General features: G+C 42.6%; 2 protein-coding genes and 1 long non-coding RNA gene across 12 annotated transcripts in view; 2 read left to right on the plus strand and 1 right to left on the minus strand.

Moving 5' to 3' along the window:
- The window catches only part of si:dkey-49n23.1 (semaphorin-3D), a 110,415-nt gene extending 102,943 nt beyond the window's left edge, over nucleotides 1-7,472 (plus strand). For 3 of the 5 annotated variants that reach the window (XM_019356793.2, XM_019356792.2, XM_005462962.4), the window contains 5 exons: nucleotides 140-181; nucleotides 654-811; nucleotides 3,019-3,083; nucleotides 4,657-4,814; nucleotides 5,324-7,472. In XM_019356793.2, the coding sequence (XP_019212338.1) occupies nucleotides 140-181; nucleotides 654-811; nucleotides 3,019-3,083; nucleotides 4,657-4,814; nucleotides 5,324-5,845 (945 nt within the window). In that variant the 3' untranslated portion in view covers nucleotides 5,846-7,472. The remainder of the gene's footprint in view (nucleotides 1-139; nucleotides 182-653; nucleotides 812-3,018; nucleotides 3,084-4,656; nucleotides 4,815-5,323) is intronic. The other 2 variants (XM_025907057.1, XM_025907056.1) reach the window with 2 other exon arrangements.
- Nucleotides 6,679-8,423, minus strand: LOC112846865 (uncharacterized). Its single transcript, XR_003220046.1, has 2 exons — nucleotides 8,290-8,423; nucleotides 6,679-7,773 (listed from the first exon to the last, which is right to left on the minus strand). It is a non-coding gene; the product is annotated as an uncharacterized LOC112846865 (long non-coding RNA).
- On the plus strand, nucleotides 8,407-20,375 carry smpd4 (sphingomyelin phosphodiesterase 4). Of its 6 annotated transcripts, none has more exons than XM_013265969.3 (20): nucleotides 8,407-8,529; nucleotides 8,880-8,968; nucleotides 9,065-9,151; nucleotides 10,149-10,285; nucleotides 10,584-10,659; nucleotides 10,854-10,962; nucleotides 11,231-11,283; nucleotides 11,389-11,540; nucleotides 11,662-11,794; nucleotides 12,317-12,388; nucleotides 14,806-14,943; nucleotides 16,139-16,293; nucleotides 16,550-16,640; nucleotides 16,731-16,828; nucleotides 17,894-18,057; nucleotides 18,396-18,601; nucleotides 18,702-18,932; nucleotides 19,055-19,186; nucleotides 19,277-19,405; nucleotides 19,748-20,375. In XM_013265969.3, the coding sequence occupies exons 2-20, from the start codon at nucleotides 8,930-8,932 to the stop codon at nucleotides 20,066-20,068; spliced, it is 2,523 nt and encodes an 840-aa protein (XP_013121423.1). In that variant the 5' UTR covers nucleotides 8,407-8,529; nucleotides 8,880-8,929; the 3' UTR covers nucleotides 20,069-20,375. The 6 variants fall into 6 exon arrangements, with proteins under 6 accessions (XP_013121423.1, XP_005463022.1, XP_019212334.1 ...); XM_005462965.4 differs by having other exon boundaries at nucleotides 14,806-14,895; XM_019356789.2 differs by having other exon boundaries at nucleotides 12,317-12,382.
- Nucleotides 20,376-24,293: the final 3,918 nt, after the last annotated feature.

Below are 24,293 nucleotides of genomic sequence, written 5' to 3' on the forward strand. Positions count from 1 at the left end.
AAATCCTAAATTATTCCTCGTCTCATTAATAATTCTCACCTATCACGCTGCTCGCCATAAACATTGATGAACGCCGCCGTCTGTCATCGTGCGTTATCTGTAACTTCTTATATTTATACGTCTCCTCTTGATCCCACAGAGCCCCACTCCCATCCTCAGCATGGAGCTTTCCACCAAGCGAGTAAGTCTCTCTGTTTCTCTCTGAAGTGTCGGACTTGGATTACTTTTGTATTTTTGGAGCTTTCTTAAATTAAATAAGTCGTTATTTGGTTCGTGTCACAGTGATGGTCGTGGTCAAACAGGAAATGTGTGTTTTTACATCTATCCAGACGATTCAGACTAAAATATCTAAAGTATTTAAATTTGATCTAAATATTAGATGTTGACTTTTCTGCAGCAAAATCAGCTTTGATTAAATCATTCGTCTCTGTAGCATCTTTAAATCTTTACATCTTTATAGATTTCGGTGACACGAGTCCCCAAAATCTATCATTTGAAATGTAAAACTGAGAGAAGCGTAAACATATATGAAGATTATGGATGAAATAGGATGTTGAGCAACTTTTTTAGAGTTGTGCAACAGATATGAGCCATGAGGATGTATGTCCAGCCTACAGAAATGCTCTCCTCTTCCTCCCCCCTCTGCTCCACAGCAACAGCTGTACGTGTCCAGCGAGCTCGGCGTGGCCCAGCTGGGGCTCCAGAGGTGCGAGTTATACGGGACCGGCTGTGCTGAGTGCTGCCTGGCCAGAGACCCCTACTGTTCCTGGGATGGACAGACCTGCTCCAGATACTTCGCCATGAGCCGGAGGTAACGAGGACAGAGGGGGAGGACGTTTATCAGCCCGAGTCACCCGAGTGTGAACACGCTTTAGGATTTACTCTTACTGTGTTCAGTCCTGCTCATGTTGGCTGTTGTCCAAAGATAATAGCTGAAGTTCATTCATGTGGCACATTTCAACAACATGATTTTTTAAATTTAAAACGGGTAATTGTGCAAACTGAGCAACTTTTCAACGCAACTGTAGCTTCATAAGAATTAAAGCGGACAGAGACGTCAGGCACCCAGTTAACTCTGATGGTTTAAAGTCTTTACAGCTCTTTGTGTGACAGAAAGCAGACCACAGGGACATCTCAGCATATACACTCAGTCTGCGTTTTCACAGTTTAAGGCTGTGAATTATTCTGTGAGCTCCACGTGTTGCCACAATCAAACATCTAGAGTGCGATAAAGGACAAAAACTACATCAGGAAGCCAAATAGAACCTCGAGAGCCAGATATTTCTGTGAAAAACAAGCTGCACCCCTGCAGACCACTGGGCCACAGAGCCAGTGCAGTTAAAAATATAAAATAAAAGTTTAATGCACACACATCTTCCTGGGATACATCGCCATGGTAACTGAAGCCACATTCACCTTGTCTAACACGTGTGCAGATGCTCTGATGGATGCATGAAGGACAGCTGGGGGTTTAGAGTCTTGTCCAAAGATAACATGCAAAGTGGAGAAACCAGGGATTGAACCACCGACCTTCCAATTAGTAGATGACTCTGTGTGCACAGCCGCCCCCTAGTTTGATAAACCCCGTGTTGACTTATCAAGCTGATGACCACCTTTGTGTGACCTCCCATGCCGGGGGAGCGGGAAGATTGCAGATGTGTTGACCTTGTTTTGCAGTGAAAGTGTGGACGGTGCTGATGCCGGTACGCTGGAGTTTTAGCTGCTAAAAGCTTTGCAGTGTGAGAACCGAACTTCTTCTGGAGCTTTGACAGCCTCTGCCTTATAGTAAAAACATGCTCTGCTGTCCCTCTGATGGCCTTCAGGATAAAAAACAATAAAAACACAAGAACACGTTCTCCGAGCCTTTTTTCACAGATATAAATGAAGTGGAAAATGAAAAGTCCTGCATTTGCGCTGCTCCTGGAGTAAGTTGGCACCTCCAGTGAACCGAGCTATGATTGAAAGTGATTTTTGACCCTCGGTTCTGCTGATTGTTGCTAAAATAAACATTACACTCATTTCTTTTTTAATGACCATGAAGCAGTTCTGTCATGAATTTATACCATAAGAAGGGCAATAACAAAAAGGTCAAATGGCCGCGCAGCAGTGACATGAAGCTGAAATGACATCCGTATCAGCTGATAGTGATGGTGTGCCTGCACAGCCAGTGAGATTTTAACACTTGAATACAAGCTGCGCTCAAGTTTCCTCAAACATCTGAAAGGAGACTTGCAGAGAGAAGGATGCAGGAATCGTGATTTTGGAGTCGTGTAGATGAGTTAAAGCTAAAACAGGGGAGGATGGGTGCGAGGGGTGGGGGGGTAACAGGGAGGCCTCAGCAGAACGAGACGTGACAAAGCTCTGAACAAACACTCTGTATTTTCACAGCCTGTTCTCACTCCTTGTTTCCTCATTCATAATCACAGTAGCTCCTTTTTCTGGCACCAGAGGAGCTCAGCAACAACAGCGAGGGGGAGGATTTAATGCACTTATACGAGTTTATCTAAAGGCACGGCGTTATCTGCTGCTGCCGCTGTCAGCTGTGCTTTAACCGATGAGTCTGAAGTCTGCTCACACACACACACACACACACACACACACACACACACACACACACACAAAGCTGCTTTTTAACATTTTCAGCATGAATTAAATCATCAGAGGACTGTGCAGTTTTTACAAAAACAAATAAATGTTGATATAAAGCATGAGAGAGGTTCAGTGGCATCCATCCATCGTCCATGTTTGAACCAAGCTCCGGCTAAAAGTCCGCTTTATGTTAAATCGATTGCATGTTACTCACAGTGTCCATGTGCTGGTATCGTCGCTGTTATCTGAATAAATCAAATAAAAAATACAGTAAAGAGCTTTGAACCTTCTCACTGTGAGTCAGCAATGCAAACGGCCAAAGAACGAAGCTCACAGATTCAAATCTGCTCTTTTAAATTCAACCTAACCTGTGTGTGTGTGTGTGTGTGTGTGTGTGTGTGTGTGTGCGTGTGTGTGTGTGTGTGTCAGGCGGGCGCGCAGACAGGATGTGAAGTATGGAGACCCCTGGAGTCAGTGCCCAGACACAGAGGACGGTAAGCATTTCCTCTGCTGATGTGAATAAACTGTTTAAAATATAATTTTCCTGACAGCTGTTACACAGTACAGCACATGTACACACTTACATGTGTACATGTGCTGTACTGTGACCAGTGGCAGAGTGTTAAGTGTCACTGTGGGGTAGGAATGTTGTTGGGCCCATAATCGCTCTGTGCTTGAATTTTGGCTGCGAGTAAATAAAAGATCACATGACCTGATGCTCAGATCCTCTGTGTGTGATCAGTGAGTCTAATATGACACCAGTCATGTAGGAGTTATTGTATTCTTTCATTTCTGCTGCATTATTGATCGTTCCATATATTAAATGTGAGTCCCCCCCACCTGGCCCCCTCAACACTGATTTATTTTGTACAGTAACTTTGTTACACTTAACATGCAAAATTTTCCAAAGGTCAGAACCTTTTGACCCCTTTAGTGGGATTCATGTCGTTTCTTTCCCAACTTATATCAGACACAGATACTCAGGTGAACTTTTCAGGGGAGAAAAAAACATTAAAGTTCTGTTAAAAACTGCAAAGAAATCAATTTTACATACAATTTTTTTAAATGTCACATTTCCTGACATATTTAGTCGCTGTTATCAGGACTGACCCATCGATTCACTCTGTTTGTGTGACAGACGGAAGTGTTTGTCTTTCTGAGTGTGTCTGACTTTTTTAATGTGTTATGGTGTGTGTGTGTGTGTGTGTGTGTGTGTGTGTGTGTGTGTGTGTGTGTGTGTGTGTGTGTTGCATCTGAAAAATCCCCATCCCACTGTCCCACATGAGGTCAGCGTGTTTAAGTTGGATTTTTTTGTGTGGAAAAAATCCTTATTTGATCTTAAAGTTCTCCCTTGATAACTGAATCAGGAAGTATCACACCTCCTCCTCAGCCCTCCCTCAGCTCCGCCTTCGATTGGATCTGTTATTGATTTTGTTAATAAATGATTTTCATTAGAAACCAGACTGCTGCTGAATTCTGTACACGATCCTAAATAACTGTTTAGTTTGTATCAGAGAAAAACAGAAGTGGCAGTTTGTCTTTTCCTGAAACCTTTGCTTTTTCTTTTTTTGTGAACAGAAAATCCACTGAATCACTCAACTCACCTGTCTCACCTGAGAAGGAACATTTGTGTTTTTACTTCATATTTTAATTACTGGTGTTAACTATCAGGAGCTGATAGCACTTTTTAAAAATGGTCACCTTGTATTTTTACAAAAAAGTGAAAATAAGGTAAAATGCCTGTTGTTACCATGGTGTTCTGAACACAAGCATATGGCGCCCTCTAGTGGATGTATCGCATAACTGCAGGTTTCTCTGTTTTGTGGTCAAAAATAACAGAAAACTCGTTTTTTTACAGTTAAGGAAATCTTTCATTTTACAGTTCTATGCAAAAAAAGTGCTTTTTTCTGTATAATCTTTTATCACCTGTGCTGTCTCACATTCAAACAAACCTAACTACAAAAAGAAAAGAATCATTTCCATCATTTCCCTGGGAGCATCGCACTGTGTGCAGAGCTGTGAAAGCAAAAGAACAATATCCTAAAGGTTTTCCTGTGTCTTTGTCAGATTCAGACTCTGTGGAGGTGAAGGTGGTGTACGGTGTTGAGGGAAACTCCACCTTCCTGGAGTGTGTTCCTCGCTCGTCCCAGGCGGAGCTCAGGTGGACGCTGCAGGTCTCAGACAGCCAGCAGCAGACTGTCGGTCAGACACATGAAAGCAGAGAGGTGAGTTTACCGCTCCCTTTTCAGTTTTCACATTAAAAGCATTCAGATTTTTACAAATGTTTACAGTAGAGTCTTCTTCCTCTCTCTGATGTGGCTCATTCACCAAAAACCCTAATCATGGCTTTAGTCTCTGGATTTGTCCTCTAAACGTTCCCCTTCCTCTGGTTTTATTTATATATAATTTTAGTCCCGAGCCTCCAAAGGACAAGACATTAACAGACATTATTTTCTGGCTAAATCTGAGCAAACAGAAACAATGTATCGCAGAAACAGACTTTGTTTCTGTCTGACCAAGATTGGACCATCTAAAAGATGTTTAGAAAGAGAGGCCGTGTTGCATATAAACCCACCAGTGGGCTGTAAAAACAGCTAAAATCCGAACTGTCCCACTGTCATTAACTACCATTGTTCCAAAATGCACTGCTGCACACGAGTGCACACAATATTCTGCTGCACCTCCTTGAATACAAAGAACAGCACAGACTGAACTTTTGCCGTTCTTTCCTCAGCTCCCTCAGAGCGACGACGACCGCTCCTTCCACATGAAGCGAGGCTTGCTCATTCAGCAGCTGGAACAGGCCGACTCGGGCCTTTACACCTGCACCAGCCGTGAGCACTCCTACACCCAGGTCCTGGCTCGATACCGCGTTCGCATAATCCCTAAGCACAGCCTCAACCCAGCTCGCTACATGCAGAGCCACAACCCCAACCTCCCAGGCCCAGTGATTCTGGGGAAAACTGGCCCGGCCGGAGGAGGAGGGATTGCTGGGTTTCTGAGCCAGCCGGGCTCCCCTCATGCACCGCCTTCTCTGCCAGGACATGGGAACTCGTGGCTGCCTCAGCAGCTCCCTCTGAGGAGCTACAAAGACCTGCATAAGGTGGGAAGCAACAGTCTGACCGCGGATGAGTACTGCGAGCAACTGTGGTACCGCGAGAAGCGCCGGCAGCAGAAGCTCCGGGCGCTGAAGATGAAACAGGAGAGCAGGAAGGCTCGCGTGAGGAGGAACAACCCTCCCGAGGTTCCTCTCTAGTCGCCTGGAGGATCAGAGACTGCCGAGGACAACAGATCCTGTACATGCAGAGGACACGGTGGGGTCAAATCAAGAAAGTTTGCTTCCTGAGCAAATAAAGCCGGCCAACAAAGTGACACTAATGATAATTTACCATTAAAAACTAATATTCCAGAAAAAGAGATTCGTTTGTCTTCGTCCTGAAATCTTTAGTATTTAGAAAGACTTGGAAATGGAAATATAAGGATGTATGTAGAAAGATGATAGAAACATGTATCTGTCTCTGAAGTCTTGTTTTTGTAGGTCAAATTGCTCATGCATTTATGAGCTGTTGCTGATAGTTTACAGTCAGATAAATCATTTGGTAGAAAAGTAGTCCAAGTAAGTGTAAGTTAGACTTTGCAGCATTCTCTGACAGATGTACTGATAGATATGAGCTGCAATTAAAGGACAAGTTCCAGTTATTCACCTATAAACAAAAAAAAGCAAGGTCTGATTTAAATTTGGATGATCTCCCCTTCAGGGTCATCTTTGTGTGCAGCTCTGGACTGATTGCTTTGCTGCTGTTCTCAGGTCACCCCCTGGAAGTCCGGTCTGTTTGAGCCTCTGTGCTGCACGCTGGAGCTGGGATTTGTGGCCGTAGTCATCGTTCACTTCACTCACCAGGGCTTTTCCTCTATGTGACTTTGACCAGTTTTCTGAAAATGAAATTTAAGTGAAACGGTTGCTTTGATTTGTTGCACAGGACTTTGACTGATTGGTTGAAAAATAGCAGCAGTTCTGTAATCAGTCTGGAGCTGCATGAGAAGGCGAGCTTAGAGGGGAACTCGGATTTATTTCAGACATGCTTTTTAATTTTTATGTGGGTTTTTTGCCCTGATGATAGCATTTAGTTGGCTTTCAGTACAAAAAATGAAACAAGTAAGTTAAAAGGTCCCTGAAACTGTTTCTTAATGTGTTTCCTTTTGCAAGTGAGGATCTCTAAAAGCCAAAATGTCTGCCAGCTTTTCTAAGAAAACATGTTTTATACACCTCAGATTGACCCTTTTTATTATTTTCATGTCTCTTCTACATGTTTAAATATTCAGACCTTTAACACACCTCAGTGGCTGGCGTGCAGTTTGCATCCAAACTCAGGTTTGACTGACAGTTGGAGGGGGAAATGTTTCAGGATCTCAGACACACTGCAGACAGACGCAGCGTATTTATATGATCTAACTTGCTGACAGCAGACTCCAGTGTTTGCCCAGTTTACTGCTTCACATTTAACCCTGTTTATTAAAAACTATCGAGAGTTTTCAGCAGGTATCTATGTTTGTTCTGAGACGTAAGCTTCACACATACCTGATGGATTAAAGGCCTCGATGGAAACGCACACATGAAATGGACCTTGCTTGAAACATTATGTATAGCTCTTTACGTCCATGTATATTAAAGAACTCTATTTTTCTAGTTTCCTTTCTGTATCCTGTAGAATTTACTGCATTTTGTAAGTTTATATAAACCTGTGTTTTCCTCATAAGCAAATTTCAGACTTTTTTACTTCACAGCTCTAATAAGCTTCGAGACCGTGTAATGTCATCGTTTTTACTGTATGTGAATAAGCCACAAATGATAACTCTCAGTGAAAATAAAACAAAGAAAAACATTTGTGCATTTTATCTTTTTTGTTCTGGAGTTTTTGGCTGAATTCTGGTTGAGCTGCACAGTCCTGGGCTCTAAGCACAGGTCTCCACACATCGCGCCCTGGTGTCCTCTTCGTGGAGTCTCATTCTGATAGTCTGAGGAGAAGAGTGCCCTGCTGGAGGTCGTTTTGTAGCCCTACTGGCACTGTTCAGCTCTCCTGCAGTGGCCTCTGTCCTGGGATGTCACTCGAGACGGTGCTGAGACATGCAGCAAGGCTGTAGGTACCATCTCTCATGCTAACAGGGCAAAGCCAAAAATCAAAACTAGAGAGAAATCAGAGAGGAGTATTTATAACAGCTCTCAAGTCACATCTAATAAAAACAGCCTAAAATGTTTTTTTCTTCCTGAAAATTATACTTCCACCACCATCTTTACTGTAGCACACAGACTTTAATTCATAGATTTTAAGTAATTATTTTGCGTGATATAGGCTTATTAGGTGATTATAGTGGTCATTTACTTGATTTACTTGTAACCATACGATATATTAATAAAATAAAGATTAATACAGCTGGATAAATAACGAGGTATTACTTTAAATATTATATTTTCACCTAGACTACCTCTGTAGTTCAAGTGAAACTACAAGTAACATGTTAAATAAAAGGTTTATATTTTAATGTGAAAACACGTAAATAAAAACGGTTTGTAGAATTCAAGTAAAAAAAGTCACACAGAAAAAACATTTGTTTTCAGAGTACATGAACAATATTCGAGGATTGTTTTTTTTTATTATTATTAAAAGAAGAATAAAATAGATTGTTGTTGGCCGGATTTACCTCAGACGTGCGCAGAAGAGATGGAAACGTTCCGCCTCTGAGGGAGAAATGGACATTGCAGTGCATCAGTGATTCCAGCAGGTGGCAGTAATGTACGACAACACGATCATCAACCATCTGGAGTGAAGTAAAACACCAACGAAGAAGAGGAGAAGCAGTGTAGTCGTATTTGAACTGCACTGATGGAAACGCGGTTTCTGAGAAAGTGGCTGTAGTTTTGAAGAATAATCGCAAGAAAAGGCAAGACAGTGCTGATTTGAAAGCGGAGAATGTGTTCTGTGATTGTGACGTGTGTTGTCTTTAATTAAAAGCCGATTTAACGACCATTACTCTTAGTTTAAGCTACTATTAGCTGTCTGTGCTAGCTCTATTAGCAGCCTTTGCTAGCCCGCTCGTGCTAACTTGAGTGCTGCTTTTGATGGATCGTCTTCCTGCTGAGGATCCCTTCAGTGGCAGACACTGCAGCCTCTTTAACACTACGGTTACCATCCACTTCTTTTAGTGATAAGCCAACAAAAGTTTCCCCGTTAAACGTGTTAAAACTGTTAAAGTTAGTCTTCTTATTAAAGTTTGTGTTATTGCCACTGCAGCAGGATCCAGGTGGACTGTACAGAAGTAGAAAGAAACATCGGGGTCCTTAATGGCTAATCCAACGTTACAGCAGCCCAGTTTCCTGCTGGTGAGTCTCTGAGTCCTGCACTTAGTTATGAAGTCATTTAAAGGGAATAGCTCCTCTCTGGTCATGAATATGTTGTGACATGTGATGTTGTTTCAGGCCAACCTGAAAGCCGATGCTACCACCAAACCTCTCCTGCAGCGATGCCAGGATCTGGTGAAGATCATAGATGAGTATCCTGCAAAGGTAGTTATCACTGGATTTATTTTATTTGCTGTGAAAAGAGTCGATAGAATATCTGCTGGAACGTTTGCATGAACTCCCACATGAGAAATAGCTGCAAAGATATTTTCAGATTGGGAGATGCAGTAAGAGAATTACGTCATTCAGGCAGAGATCAGTTTAATGTTTCACGTTCACCGATTGTGTAGTTTCATTTTCCTCCCAGAAGAAATTTGAACTTTGAACTGAACTCTGAAAGATGTGCACGTAAATCCAAGATAACTGAATTCTTGGAATGCGGCCTGCTTTCAGATGCCACAGTGTGACTGCAAGGCCCCGTCTGTCATGAATCTAATAAGTGTTGGTAGGACACGACATTGGTTGCAAGTAGCCTGCACAGTGAACCGGGACAGACGGCTTTTTGTTTGCATGCTACTTCCTCTCTGTTGTCGTGATATCAGGCAGAGCGTTCATAATACAACTAAACGTCCCGTTGGCTCTTTGTTTTGTTTTCGTCTTTCTTGGAGTCACAAACATTTTGTTGTACATCTGTTCTTTTGTGTCATTCTGGGCAGTCCATCATTTTATGCTGCATTCCAATTGGCTGGTAGTAAAAGAAGATCACATTATGATCTGGTTATCCTCAATGCAAGTTTAAGGCACTTGTGCTTTGGCTTCACTTTTCAGGCCACAAATCTATTTCTGTCATCAGTCACAGCCCAGGGAGTGTTCAGTGTTTGCCAGCTTCAGACATTTGTGCCCCAGATCAGTGGAGACCATTGTTTCCTGAGGCATGTGGGGGTCTCTGTGGATAGCTGGGGTTCTGTTTGCAAGCAGCTGTGGGTGTTTTGCTGAGGGACACAAAGGACGAGTGCAGTTTTGTTGTTCTCTGTTGGCTCCACTGTAGTCAGGACTTGCACTGTCACAGTGAGATGGAGGCCTGAATATGATTATTTGTCAGGCAGGCAAACGTTAAAGTGTGTTTCTTATTATTGTGTGTGTGTGTGTTTCCTCCCTGTAGGAGCTGCACCTGATCTTTCCTTGGCTGGTGGAGAGTGTGTTTGGCAGCCTGGATGGTGTCATCGCTGGCTGGAACCTGCGATTCCTTCATTCACGGAGCAACGAGTACAACATTGTTATGGACTTCCTAAATCCCAGGTAGCTTCATATCAGCTGAGTGGAATATCTTGGAAACCTGCTGAGGTTTTTAATCTGTTAATAAGATTCAAAATATTTAGTAAATTTGGCAGAAGGAGAAACTCGAGCTACGAGGTCAGACGTGTTGAAGTTCTCTGCTTTTATGACTTGTTTTTTGCCCCCCTGAAGAGCACGTCTAGTATATTTTTTAGATCTCATATAGCGCTTCCATTTTTAATCTTCTTGTTTTCTAGAATGTCATGCACTCGTTGTATTTTTAAAATATTAAAATATTTTTTATTTCTCTCTTTTTTTCCAGTGGTCCAATGATGAAACTTGTGTATAAACTTCAGGCGGAAGAGTACAAATATGAAATACCAATCAATTATCTCCCGGTAAGAATATTTGCCTCGTCACCTCTGGCTGTTGCAGTCAGACGTTTGAAGTTAAATATTGTCATTTTATGTTGGAGTGACTGTTCAGACACATAGAGCTGCTGTAACCACATCACTGGTCTTGTATGAATACTGCAAAATATCTTTTGGCAGAATTTGAGACTGAAATTCTATCACTGTTTTAATTTTTCTAGGGTCCTGTGAAAGCCTGCATCCAGGAGGGAGTTCTCCCAGACTGCCCGCTGTTCCACAACAAGCTGCAGTTCCCTCTCTCTGGTCTCCTGACGCTGAACATCGCTTTCAGTATCCTTTGCAATGCAAACAGCAAAGTCTGAGTTTTCTTTATGGAGTTCTTGAAGGATTGATGAAGCAATCACTTGTAGAGCTGCTGATTTTAGGACCAGGTCGCCCACATGTATCTGGTCTCTGTAGTCTAACGGAAAAAAATCTTTGTTTCCAAACGTCTGAAGCATAAATGTTTTCATTTTTGATTTCTTATGATTTCTTAATTAAAGAAGGAATGAATTATGCTCTTATAAGATCAGTTGGGTTATTCCTTAACCTTCTTCAGACCCATTTGAATTCTTCATGTTCAATTTTGCCTACTGTCTCATCACACCAAAGGTGAGGTTGTCACTATTAAGTCAGTCTAACACATTATTCACTTTTATATTTTTTTTTATTGAACCACCTGATCAAAAACTAATAAGCCCTTTTTTATGATTTCAGAACTACCCTCCAGGCCAGTACGGGAGCTCCACAGACAGCGCCTACTTTGTGCTGGTGGACACTTACCTGAAGTACTTCCTCCCCACTGAAGGAAGCGTTCCTCCTTCCCCTTTCTCCGACTCCAGAGGCTCTGTTTCTGCTCCTTCACCGAGGTGCTAATGACAAGACGAATCTCTAATGGCAGAAACATTTGAATGTTTAATACTGTGTAACACAAAAATCCTGCATTTCCTCAAAAGCTTTGAATTCAGACTCTTCCTGTGCCTTCAACAGATCGTCCAGTGTTTCTTTTGCCAGTTACGGCATCCATAGCCCCAGTCTCCTGAAGCATCACATATTCCATCAGCCCTCAGTGAACGCTGACCCTGCAGCCCAGGAAATCTGGAGGTCTGAAACCCTGTTACAGGTAGGATGCAGATACAGCTCTGGGTCATTATTGCCTTTGTTTGGACTGTGGACGTGCATATGACTGCTGTAACTGGTATTTTTAGGTGTGATTAATCAGCTTATTTCTTGTGGAAGTTGCAGGAACCATCCCAAGAAAATATAAATCATACTTGATTTCAATTTCTTCAATCTCCCCTTCAGGATCATCTTCAGCACCGCAGCTGTCTTTAGATCTCTCACAGCCAGTTCTGTTCTGTCCCACTGGCTCTGCTTACGTTTGAGTCGTGGTGAAATCCGAGACCGTGGTGTGAGTGTTCAGAACAGGACCACTGCCTCACTGAGGTGCAAGAAGATGATCTTCAGCTGAATTTGGCTAAATTTCAGTCTTTAAATATGACTCCTACTACACTTACTGTTACAAACAAAACATTTGAAAGGCAGTGAAGAGACTTAATACACAGTTTTCAGTTTTGGTGGGCGTGTTTAAAAACAGAAATGACTAATCATTAATCCTCAAAATATGTGTTTTGATCTTCCTCAGATGTTTGTGGAGATCTGGCTCCATCACTACTCCTTGGAAATGTATCAGAAGCTGCAGTCTCCTCAGGTAAAGGTAAGATATATACATTTCCTCCCACACACACACACACACACACACCTGTCCACTTCGCACGGCTGATTGGCTGACCACAACCCCTCCTTCACACCCATGAGGTCCCGTGATTTGTAAAATACATATATCATGTTGTTGTCGTTGTTTTTAATTATTATTAGTTAAGTATCTTCAGCCTCGTCTCTGCATTTTCACTCCTCAAGCAGCTGCTCTGCTTGAAGCATCAGTTTGTAGTTGAATACTTGCTGTAAACAGCCTCTTCAGTCTGAGCTTAGAGCTCCTGCATAAAGGGATTGGGGCATGTTCCTGGTAGTAGTGCTTTTGCTTCCTACCACATCCTTTGCATGCTGCATGTCTGTGTCAGCAAGCGTGTTGCTGGTATGTTCTCCATGTGTATGTACAACACCAGCATAAAGTTATGTGGAGTGGATCAATGTGTGCATAAATGTGTGTCTCAGTGCGACAGACGCTTATGCTGGTGTTTATTTCACCTGCACTGTATACAGTGTGCATGACACTGTAAATATACAGCATGTGCTTAGACCCCCTCATCTATATTATTATTTATTACACGGTCAGCATGTTACCTACTTGAATATCCACCCAACTGCAGTTTCTTTGCAGCTGTGCTTTTGTCTGCAGTTACCTGAAAGTCAAAAGTGATGCACGTTAGCTAAGAGTTGCACGCTTAGTATTTTAACTATTGATTGATTCAACGATCGAACTCAAACTACAAAAAACATTGAAGAAATTTCCATGTGTGTCCAGGATTTAAGGACAAAGCTGTGATACCAGAGCAGCAAAACGTGCCTAATATTCATCTATCAAATATTAGTAGCTGGTTGATTTGTTTGTTTGCAGTTGTATGCTCAATGGCCACTTCATTAGGTACACCTCTTGCTAGTATCAAGTTGGACTCTTGTTTGCTTTCTGAGCTTCTTAATCTTTGTAGCACAGATTGAGCAAAGTGCAGGAAACATTTAGAGATTCATGTTGACACGATAGTGTCACACAGCTGCTGCAGATTTGTGATGATGTGAATCTGTTATTCCACCACATCCCAAAGGTGCTCTATTAGGCTGAGATGTGGAGGCCGTTAGAGTGCAGCAAACTCACGGTCATGTTGAAGAAACCAGTTTATCTGAGCTTTTGGTGATGGAGAGTTGTACTGGAGTGATACCTGGTGTGGTCTTCTGCATCGGGGTTCAACGTGTTCAGAGATGCTCTTCTGTCATCTTGGTTTCTCTTCTTTAGATCCCAGCAATGGCTGTGTGGAGAAAATCCCATTAGCCCGTCTGGGACCAGAATCACTTTGAATCCTGTTTCTTCCCCACCCTGATGTTCACTTTGAACTTCAGCAGGTCATCTTGACCATCTCTATGTCCTTAAATACATTAAGTTGCTGCTATTTGATTGGTCGATTAGATATTTGCCTTAATGAGCAGCTGAACCTTCGGAGTACCTAATGAAGTGGCTGGTGGGTGTAGTTCAGCTGTAGATGATGTTCTGTTTACTGCTGCATGAGACTGCAGAGGAAAGGGTGGACTCACTGTGTGTGACATTCTGACCGTCCCGAAGAGTAAACATGATTTTAATTGTTGTCACCTGAACTTTATTAAATGCTGTGTGAGGTCACTGTGTCTGTTATATATAAGAGTGGAGTTAACCTGCAAGATTTTGGAGGCGTGTTGTGCTCATTTGCAGCGCCACGTTTTTATCTTCTGCTCTGGCAGCTTTGCATAATTCACAGTTCAGTCCGATCCTTAAAACTTTGTCCCTCCGTTAACAGTTTGATGCTAAAAATTACTATAATCTTACACACAAACCCCAAAATCTTACAGTGTTGAGTTCCCTCTGTTTCTGTTGTTGAACAGTAGGAATGGGAATTATTTTAGTTTGGATCTACAGTGACGGTTTAAAAACACAAACTGGGATTTCTCGCTCGTTTTTCACTCTTTCGTGGTTGATGGCAGCCAGCGATTAGGGGGTTTCAGATACATTTTCAGTATTAATGAACAAAGCCTAATATTTTGGAGTGAAATGATTCCCGTCCCTACAGTCACGTAACTCGCGTCTGGTGTAGGAACGGCGTCTGCGTCGCCCCCAGCAGTTCATTTTGTTCCCAAAGTCACTTTGTTGTCTTTGTGTCTCCTCTCCTGTCTCCTGCTCTTTTTCTCCTGAATATTTCCGGCCAATTGTCTCTGTCTGGTTGCGCTCTCGCTCCTGTTTTTGCTGCCTCCTTTGCTCCTGTTCTCACGTGTACCTTCCTCCTGCCACCTTTTTCGTTCCCTGCCTCCTCTTCCTCACTTTTTTCCCCCTCTCCCCCTCTCTTCACTGTTGCTCCTCCACCTTTCGTCGTTGTCTTTCCTCTTCCTCATCTTCCTCTACCCCCCCCCCTGGTGGTTACGGGTGAACAGCTGGCGCTGCTGCAGTACCGCCTCAGTATGTCCAGCATGCCGTGCCAACCTCACGCCCCACCAGGCTCTGGGACCCTCCACACCTACCAAGTACTTTTACCTTTTCATTCACCCCCGCCCCTCTGGGGCCTCCTGGAGGTAAACCTCAGTCACTCAAGCTCACAGTCAAGGTTACTTCTCTCATGTCAACAACCAGACGATGTCATTCCAGTCACCGGCCTGTAGATGGCAGATGATAGCAGCGGCTGTTTAGCTTCATTCTACAGGCTTGTTTAATAAAAAGCGTTCATTTAAGATATTTTAATCATAGTTTCAGGGATTATTTGTACTTTAGAACTGAGCCATGCTTATTGACTTTCATCTGATTATTAAAAGACAGAGATTACCCACATTATACGGTAACAGCGTTTAATTCTTTGGCTGCTGTCGGTAAACCAGAGGATGATTGGCCTGTTTCCTTTGAGTCTGACTGTAAATCATGAATTTTACAGAGAAGTATCCTTGAAAGAGAAAGTAATCCAGGAATGAAGCTTTGAAAATGAATCTTTGAGCAGATTTCTACTGGTTTGGGTGTGGTTCTTGCTTTTTTTTTTCCACAGGCATGCTTTTTACACTGTCTGCTGTGCTTTGTTGTTTATGTAGTGTTTCTCTCTATTGGCAGCATTAATCTTTTGAAAGCAAAAGATACTACTACAATCAAATCAGAACTTCTTATTTTAAAAAATGATTTCTTTTCAAATGTGATATTGATCATTTTTTACATGCCAATCAGAAAGATGTAAATATCATTACTTTCCTTGCTTCGCTTGTTTGTGTTTCCTGGTGTTATCCAGACGAGGAAACATGCAGCTGATTGATGAAGCAGCTTTGAGCACTGAGGTCCCACCTCTTAGTTTCCCACAGTTTTAATATATAAATTATTTTTTAATAAAACAAAAACGTTAGGGTCACTGAAGGGAAACGGTAAATAAATTAAGTGGTAAGTGTTCAGGCGAGACATTTACAAGGAAAATATGCAAATTGCAAAGTGTGTTTTTTAAGTTCAGTGTCAGTGGAAGCTTTTCATCCGGTGTTTGTGATGTTAGCGATCACACTCAGATTAAATACAGTGTGGTATAAATTCCTTCATGGCGCTCCACAGTCAGTCCACACCGTGTGAAAGCCCTCCAGCTCCTGAGTGTGGGACCTCTGTTCTCTCTGAGCGTCTGGTAATTGTTTGGCTGCTTGTGGATTGGGATGCATTGCGATGGCTGCTTTTTCCATCAATCCTGGCTGCGATTGGGCATATTTGGCGTCATGTCCGAGCACTGTGTGTGACCGGTTCCCTCTGCAGGAGCCCTTCAGCCCCACGGAGGAGCACGTGCTGGTGGTGCGTCTCCTGGTGAAACACCTACACGCCTTCTCCAACAGCCTGAAGCCTGAGCAGCTGTCGTCCTCGCCCTCCGCCCACTCGCACACCCACACCAGCCCACTGGAAGAGTTTAAGAGGTCAGTTCCTGCACACACGCTGCTGTCAGACTTTGTGGAAGTAGAACAATTATTACTAAAATAAAATATTAAGCAAGTAAAGCAGATTTAATGGTTGAACTGTTGCTTATAGATATGCATCATGTATCAGCATGCAGTGGTAGCTTCACTACAGCCCTGACTTTAAATAAAAGAACAAAAGCAGGAAGTGGATCATTAAATGTTGTTGGATTGAAATCTTTTGAAGGTTTTAGTTAACTTTGTGTTTCCCCCACAGAGTGGTGGTGCAGCGCTTTGTGCAGCAGAAGCTGTACCTGTTCCTGCAGCACTGCTTCGGTCACTGGCCTCTGGACGCGTCTTTCAGAGCGGTAGGTCTCTCACATCATGTCGTGATCATCGGTTGTTTTGCTCCATGAACACACAGTTTGCTGCTACGAGCGTATTTTGTCCGTGTTCAGGTGTTGGAGACGTGGCTGAGCTACATCCAGCCCTGGAGATACACCGGGGAGAAGGCCAACCCTCAGCCCGACCAAAACAGAACAGTGCCTGAAAAATGGTGAGCAGAGTGGACTCTGAAGTGCTCGTCCATAAAATCTTCATCTTGTTTTTCTCCCTTTGTGTCATGGTCCTGGGTAGTTGACCCAGCATTATGTGTTTATCATTATTAATTAATTAATTAATTAATTAATTAATTAATTAATTAATTATATTATATTATATTATATTATATTATATTATATTATATTTTATTATTTATTTATTTGGGATGTTCCTGTTCTTTGGTTATAGTTTATGCTCCCGGTCAGTTTCTTGTGTCGTCAGTGTATACTTCTGTTTTGCTTTGAAGGTCTGTGTCTGTGTCTCGTCGTGTCTAACTAGGTTCAGCTGTGTTCCCCTCTGGCGTGTCATTCCCTCATTACCTTGTGTGTATTTATAGTGTGTGCCTGCCTGGTTTCCTCATCGCTCCGTCTGCGTTTCATGGTGTTCTCTTCATTCGTCCTGCGTCTCTCTGCTCTTCATCCTGCTTTATTATTTCAGGTCTCCTCATTAGTGTTCCCAGTTTAGGTTTTTAGTAGTTTCTCGTGCCTCATTTTTCTGTTTTCCACCTTGCAAATAAACGCTCACCTGCATCTAGCCGTTTCCTGCATATTGGGTCCTTTTACTACAAACACCACACGACTGCTGCACCAGCCGTGACACTTTGGCTTCAGAAATAATCGGCAACTAGTGAATGAATATTTGAGGAGGGGGTCCATTCTATTAATTTGTAAATGAGGCTAAAGAGATGCAGTAGTTTTCATTTTAATGTCCATTACCTTTCCACAGGCACAGGTTTGATAAATACTGTGGAATAAAGCTGGACAAGAGACAATTATTAGAGCATGTGTAAGTGCAGGTGGTTTGATTTTGGTAGATTTTAAATGAGACATATTTAATAAATAGATTTTTAATGAAAACTGATATTTTGGGCTTACTTGTAGTTCTTTTTGCTGACTGAATCCTAGCTCTAACATGGATCCTCAGAAAGGTGGAAGTCTGGGGATTGTTGCTGTTTTGGGGTTCGGACTGATAGATGAGGTTCTGCTGATGATGTTACTGATGATAACTTTCTCTCATGCAGGGAGTCCTTTGTTCATGAGAACCTGCTCATGTACACCAAGCTCTTCCAGGTGTTTTTGAACCGAGCGGTCAGGACCGATCTGGTGAATGCCAAAAATGCGCTGATGGTCTTCAGGGTGGCCAAAGTCTTCGCTCAGCCTAACTTGGCAGAAATGATCCAGAAAGGTGACGAGGGACATCTGCTTTTCCTCCTTTGTTTTGTTGGGCTCATTAGTATTGTTCAAAAATCTGCATATGAACATCTGAACTTTTCATTTGCTCATTAAGTAAAGTGTTAGTGTTTTGTTCTCACGCTGGTTAAAAATAAAACCTTGATAACGTGGATCTGTTTGGATATCTTTTAGAAAATATGACTAGCATTTTTCATATTTCTTGACACTAATATAGAAATTAATCATTACTGGTTGAATGGTTACCACCAATGATTACCACATGACTTAAGGCTCCACAGTGGCTTTGTCACTTTGTAGTCTCCACAAACACCTGGAATCGTCTCCCTGCAGGTGAGCAGTTGTTCCTGGAGCCCGAGCACGTCCTCCACCACCGGCAGCCCCGCGGCTACCTAACGCCAGGACAAGGAGGCAGCTACCTGTCATCACGGCAGCGGGTGGTGACAGACATGGTGTTCAAGGTGAAGAGCCACGTCTACGGTTTGGAAGGACAGGACTGTCAATACAAGCAGATGTTTGGCACGGAGCTCAGGGGAGCGGTAAGTTTACCTGTGTGGCTTTTTAAGTTGGTCTGTCAACCACAGAGGAACAGAAAACATCTGTGTTGCTCCGAGTTTTCACCTCCTGTCCATCCTGCAGGTCATGAAGCTAATCCAGATCATTGCACAAGCCAGACAGACAGCCAAGAGGATATCAGATCATTCGAGTGAGGTGGCGGCTAATAAATCCTTCCTGTCCTGGTTTGGACTCGGCGCATCTGATCTGAACAACAGCTTCCCCGGAGCCGAGCCAGAGGAGACCGGAGAATATCTGAAAAAGACCCACGAGTTCCTGGACAGAGCTTTGGAAAACCTGTGCCAGATATTTAAGGTCAGATTAGTTTGGATGTTTTTATTCACTCCCAGCTCAGAGACTGCAGCATGTTCATTTAAGCCTGTCCTTTGTTTGAAGCTGGGCTTTGTAACAGGAGGTGGGTTTTTGTTGTTTTGCAGCTAAACCAGGGGCAGCTGAATCAGCTCATATCAAACCTGGGCTCCTTGGAGGATGATGGCAACAGCAAACAGCTGCCAGACTGCGTGCAGAGTGAGAACGGGCTGATCCTGACTGACCTGGGCCGGAGGCAGGTCAGTATTTGATCCTAAAAGAGGAAGACGGGCGTTAGAGTTATGGACGGAGGAGAACTGACTAAAGAGATCTTGTGTGCTTTTGTGCAGATCATAAATGGATTGCGCAGGTTTGATATTCACTATCAGGGAGACCCGGAGCTGCAGCCCATTAGGAGCTATGAGAACGCCCTGCTGGTCAGGCTCTTCTACAGGATCTCTTCTCTGATTAATGAGAGGGTGAGTGCTGTCTGTAGGCAAGCCTGCAAGGGCGTCATAAATACAACTCAAGAAGGGGCTGTGAGTAGAACACAGTAGAAACAGTCAGGGCACGTGAGGATGGAGAGCAGCAGAGTGACACGTAACAAAGGAGAAATGTAACCACCTTTGTTTTTTTAGCTGTCTTCAAACAGGAGTTGCCCCCCTCACCATTTCATATATTCAACAGTTTCAGTTCACAAAGTACAGATTTTAAGCTCAGTAAACAGCCTGCTTCACTGTTTGTGCTCACGTATGTAAATTTCATATCTGACTGTGATGAATGAAACACGTGCTCGTGTGTCTGTTGTTGCCCCCTCACAGTTTGGACGACACATGAATGCACTGTGCTCGCGTCCAGACTTCCTGGGCCGTCTGAGTCGTCACTACTTGACCAATCTCGATTCCACCACCAAACTAAAGCACAGCCCGATGTCGCGGCGGATGCTAGAGAGGAGCCAGCGGCCGAGGCTGAGCCTGCGGCCGCTGGCCAGCTACAGGACCATACTGCTACTGCTTCTCTTCTATGTGTTTGGATCCCTCCTGTCGCTCGGCCCCATCTCTAGCACCGTGCTGCTCCTCGCCGGCGGCTTCCTGTACGGACTTCTCATGACGCTGTTTGCAGACAAACTGAAGACGCACTAAAGCTTTTGACACATCTGGGGAAATAAATTGTTTTAATGTCTTGAAAGAAATCAGACTGTAGACTGCTCACAGATGTGTACAGCAAGCACGGAGGTGGATCGGCAGCTCTTCAGTTTTTGTTTTTCATATGATTTGTGTCATCCAGCCTTGTAAATAATTGGAGAACATCTCAGCTTTCCTTCTTTTTCTGTTCCTCCCCAACATCTGAGAACAGGTGGAGGCCGAAATATTCAAAGTGCTGGTCGAATAAAGAGGAAGTTGATTTTTTTGTCCAAATGACTCATTAAACTGTTTGCACTCTTTTGTAGTTCTCGTTTCTTAACTGTCTCTGTGTGCTGTGCATCACATCCACTCCTCCAATAACAGCAGGTTACAAAAATAGAACCAGCTCCCATAGGGATGGGTACCGGTAATGGCACCGCTTCTGACATAAATGGTAGTAACCAGACCGAAAAGCAGCGCACATTTCGGTGCTTTTTTTTTTTTCGTGAGATGGTAAATTTTTTTTACCATCTCAATTTTCTTGAGATGATATTTATATAGCGCTTTTCTAGTCCCTAAGGACCCCAAAGCGCTTTACACAACCAGTCATCCACCCATTCACACACTCGCGCCAGCGGGCCCTCTGACCAAGAACTCCCAACTCTTGAGCCACAATCGCCCCGTGTGGCGAGATGTCATACACTTTGGATTCTAGCCAATCATTTTACCTTTCCAAGGATAGTAGGCGGGCCCAGGTACGTACGTTCTTTTAGATTAAAAATGCCCAAGGCCAGTAGCGGTTTTAGATACGGGCGACACGGGCGGTTGCCCGGGGCGGCATCACGGGCATCGGCAAAAAAAAATGCTCGTACTCATGCTGCCCCGACGGCAGCCAGCGCATATTGGGAATGTCATAGGCACCGATCGGTTTTCTATCGCCCATTTGCTGGGAGTAAGGGCGCCCTCCGTTTGCGAGGTGCGCCTGCTGCTTGCGGCACAGGGAGGAGGGGGCGGGGCGGCGGGGATTCTCTGGCTGGCTGGAGCAGCATCTAATAACCAACTCGCAAAATAAAACAAAACAAAAACAAAACAAACACGAAAACACCGGACATTATGATACAGACTTATAATTTGCACCGATGTTTTTTCGAAATTCTATACACGAAAACTGAGCGCGAGAGCCCTCGGTGCGCCTGCGCGCTGCTGAAGTCAAAGTAAACTTTGTCATCTCCGCTACATACAGTCCAGTATATAGAGAGACGAGACGACGAGGCTCCAGTTACAGCAGTGCAAATAAACGAACAATAAATATAGCAGAGTAAGAAAATAAATATACACTTTAGGACTCGGGGTAAAGGGATCAATAACAATTTAAAATTTATAATTTACAGTTTGATGATTTAAAGTCTCACACATAACCCGTCGAAAGGGGAGGGAGACCTGCTGCTTCCAAATAGAGCACATTTCATTCATAATGTTGTAAATCCAAGCCCATTATGTATTCATGATTTGAATTCTGGATTGTGCGAAATCCCAGAAATAAACCCTAGACAAAGTTAATCTGTGAACTAAGGTGTAGGTCTATTAGGTTATGTTGTGGTGATCCTCTGGTTGAGGGATGGGTGTTCATACTGGAGTGCAAAATTAAAACCAATGGAAGATGGACAAGAAAAGCTCAAAGCTATCAGGTGCTCAGTTTAGAAAAAAGAGAAAAGAAGAGGAGAAGAAACGAACAAAAGATCCAGGTAAACAGATGTGTGATTGGATAATGGCAGGTCATCCTGAAACAATCAGAATCAGAATACTTTATTAATCCCTAAGGAAATAATGTGGGTTACAGTTGCCCCAAGAAGAAATGGTAAAAATAGCAACAGTAACAGACTAAACTCCAAACAATACATTATGTTACAGATTTTAATATTAATTAGTCATTGTCAATTGTTGATTTGTCCTGTTCTCATTATATGACGAATTATGATGGCTGTTTGGTAGCTGTTTGCATACTATGCATACTCTCTCTCTCTCTTCATATGTGTGTGTGGACAACAGTTTTATGTTAATGTACAATCCTTAACACGTTTTGTGTGTGTGTGTGTGGGGGGGGGGGCGCCAGAGGGAGTGTTCGCCCAGGGCGCCAAACAGGCTAGGACCGCCACTGAGTGGAAGAAAAGTTGGTCCTTACCAACACAGTAAAGGAAATATCTTTTAAAAATCCTTCATCGTTTTTACCCCACCATAACTTTTCTTGTACGATGTAAAAAAAGACATTGATGTAAACTGTTCACGTCAGAAAGAGAGGATATTTCTCAGTTATATTGGTCCTGCTTATGCACTCATTTCTGGCAAGATTTTTGTTGTTTCTTTATCTATTCTGACTTCTCTCTCTGTTATGGAAAATATTGTTTGGCTTTTTTTATTACTATGCCAATAGGGCAAACGAATTTTATTTGAAAATTTCATATACATAAATTCAATTTTTTTTTTTAATACAAAACCATCTTTTCAGTGCTTGAAAATTCGTTTGTATGTGCATAAAAAAGATTTGTATGTGTAAAAAAAAAGTATGTGTAAAAATACACATACAAATCTTTTTTATGCACACACAAATTCTTTTTGAACATACAAAGCCTGATTTACAAGTACAAAATATTTATGACCACAATTTGAGCCCATACAGCTGATACTAGAAAGTAATATTAACGCCGTTATTCCCATCACTGGTTGTGAATAACATCAAATCCATCCAAGAGTCTGGGAACCTCTTGCTGCTTCATCACATCTTGAACTACAAGTTTTTTTGTTTTCTATCTTTATTAGCAATTCAAACATTACAGAATTAAATGAGCAAAAGACAATGTCAGGGGGTTTCCTGTAATAACAATTAGACACAGGCTAGGGGTTAAATTAAGATATTAAACAAGCAGCATATGTTCATAATTGCTTTTATACTATGGGAATGTTGTATAGTTTTAAAATATTGTCTGGTTTCATTTATAAAGCATTGAAAAGACGGTTTTGTATTGGATTTATGTATATGAAATTTTCAAATAAAATTTGTTAGCCCCATTTGCAGAGTAATCAAAAAAGCCAAACAATAATTTCCATTACAGTCAGAACAGATAAAAGACACAACAAAAATCTTGCCAGAAATGATTAGTACATAAGCAGGACCAATATAAGTGAGAATTATCCTCTCTTTCTGACGTGAACAGTTTACATCAATGTCTTTTTTTAGAGTAGAATAGAATAATCCTTTAATTGTCCCACAAGGGGAAATTTGGTTGTAACAGCAGCCAGAAAGACACATATAAAAACAAACAGTACACAGGACACAGAACAGAAACATACACATTTTTTCTTACATATTTACATTAAGGACAATGGTTACTATAAACAGAGTACTGTACAGTTATTAAATTAAATATAAATAACTACAGATAAGAGGCAAACCAGGTTGTAGTGCGAATCAGTTGGTTAACTTATTGCAGTTACAGCACTGATGTAAACATCTATGTTTGTTGGGAGCAGTTCTGATTGTACAGTCTGACAGCTGCAGGGAGGAAGGACCTGCGGAAACGCTCCTTCATGCATCGAGGATGCAGCAGTCTGTCAGTGAAGGAGCTCTGCAGTTCAGCAGCATTTACATGCATGGGGTGGGAGACTCTGTCCATCAGAGATGTTATTTTGGCCAGAGTCCTTCTGTCTCCCACCACCTGCACTGGGTTCAGGGTGCATCCCAGAACAGAGCTGGCCTTCCTGATGAGTTTATCCAACCTCTTCCTCTCAGCTGCCGATAAACTGCTGCTCCAACATACAACACTGTAAAAAATGACAGATGCCACCACAGAGTCATACAAGGTCTTTAAAAGCGCTCCCTGTACTCCAAATGACCTCAGCCGCCTCAGCAGGTAGAGTCTGCTCTGACCCTTCCTGTAAAGAGCATCAGTGTTGTGGCTCCAGTCCAGTTTATTATTCAGGTGAACACCCAGGTACCTATAAGAGTCCACTATCTCAATGTCCACTCCCTGGATGTTCACCACAAGAAAAGTTATGGTGGGGTAAAAACGACGAATGACTTTAAAATATATTTCCTTTACTTTGTTGGTAATGTCCAACTTTTCTTCCACTCCAGGTCTCGGTATAAATTATTCCAGTAAGCAACGCCATTGGGACACAAGTTCTGTTCGTACGTCACGGTTATTTTTCTTCTTTTTGGCGGGGACACAGATCTGTTCAGCAGAGG

Source organism: Oreochromis niloticus, linkage group LG5 (genome assembly GCF_001858045.2).
Source record: "Oreochromis niloticus isolate F11D_XX linkage group LG5, O_niloticus_UMD_NMBU, whole genome shotgun sequence".
NCBI classification, from domain to species: Eukaryota; Metazoa; Chordata; class Actinopteri; order Cichliformes; family Cichlidae; genus Oreochromis; species Oreochromis niloticus.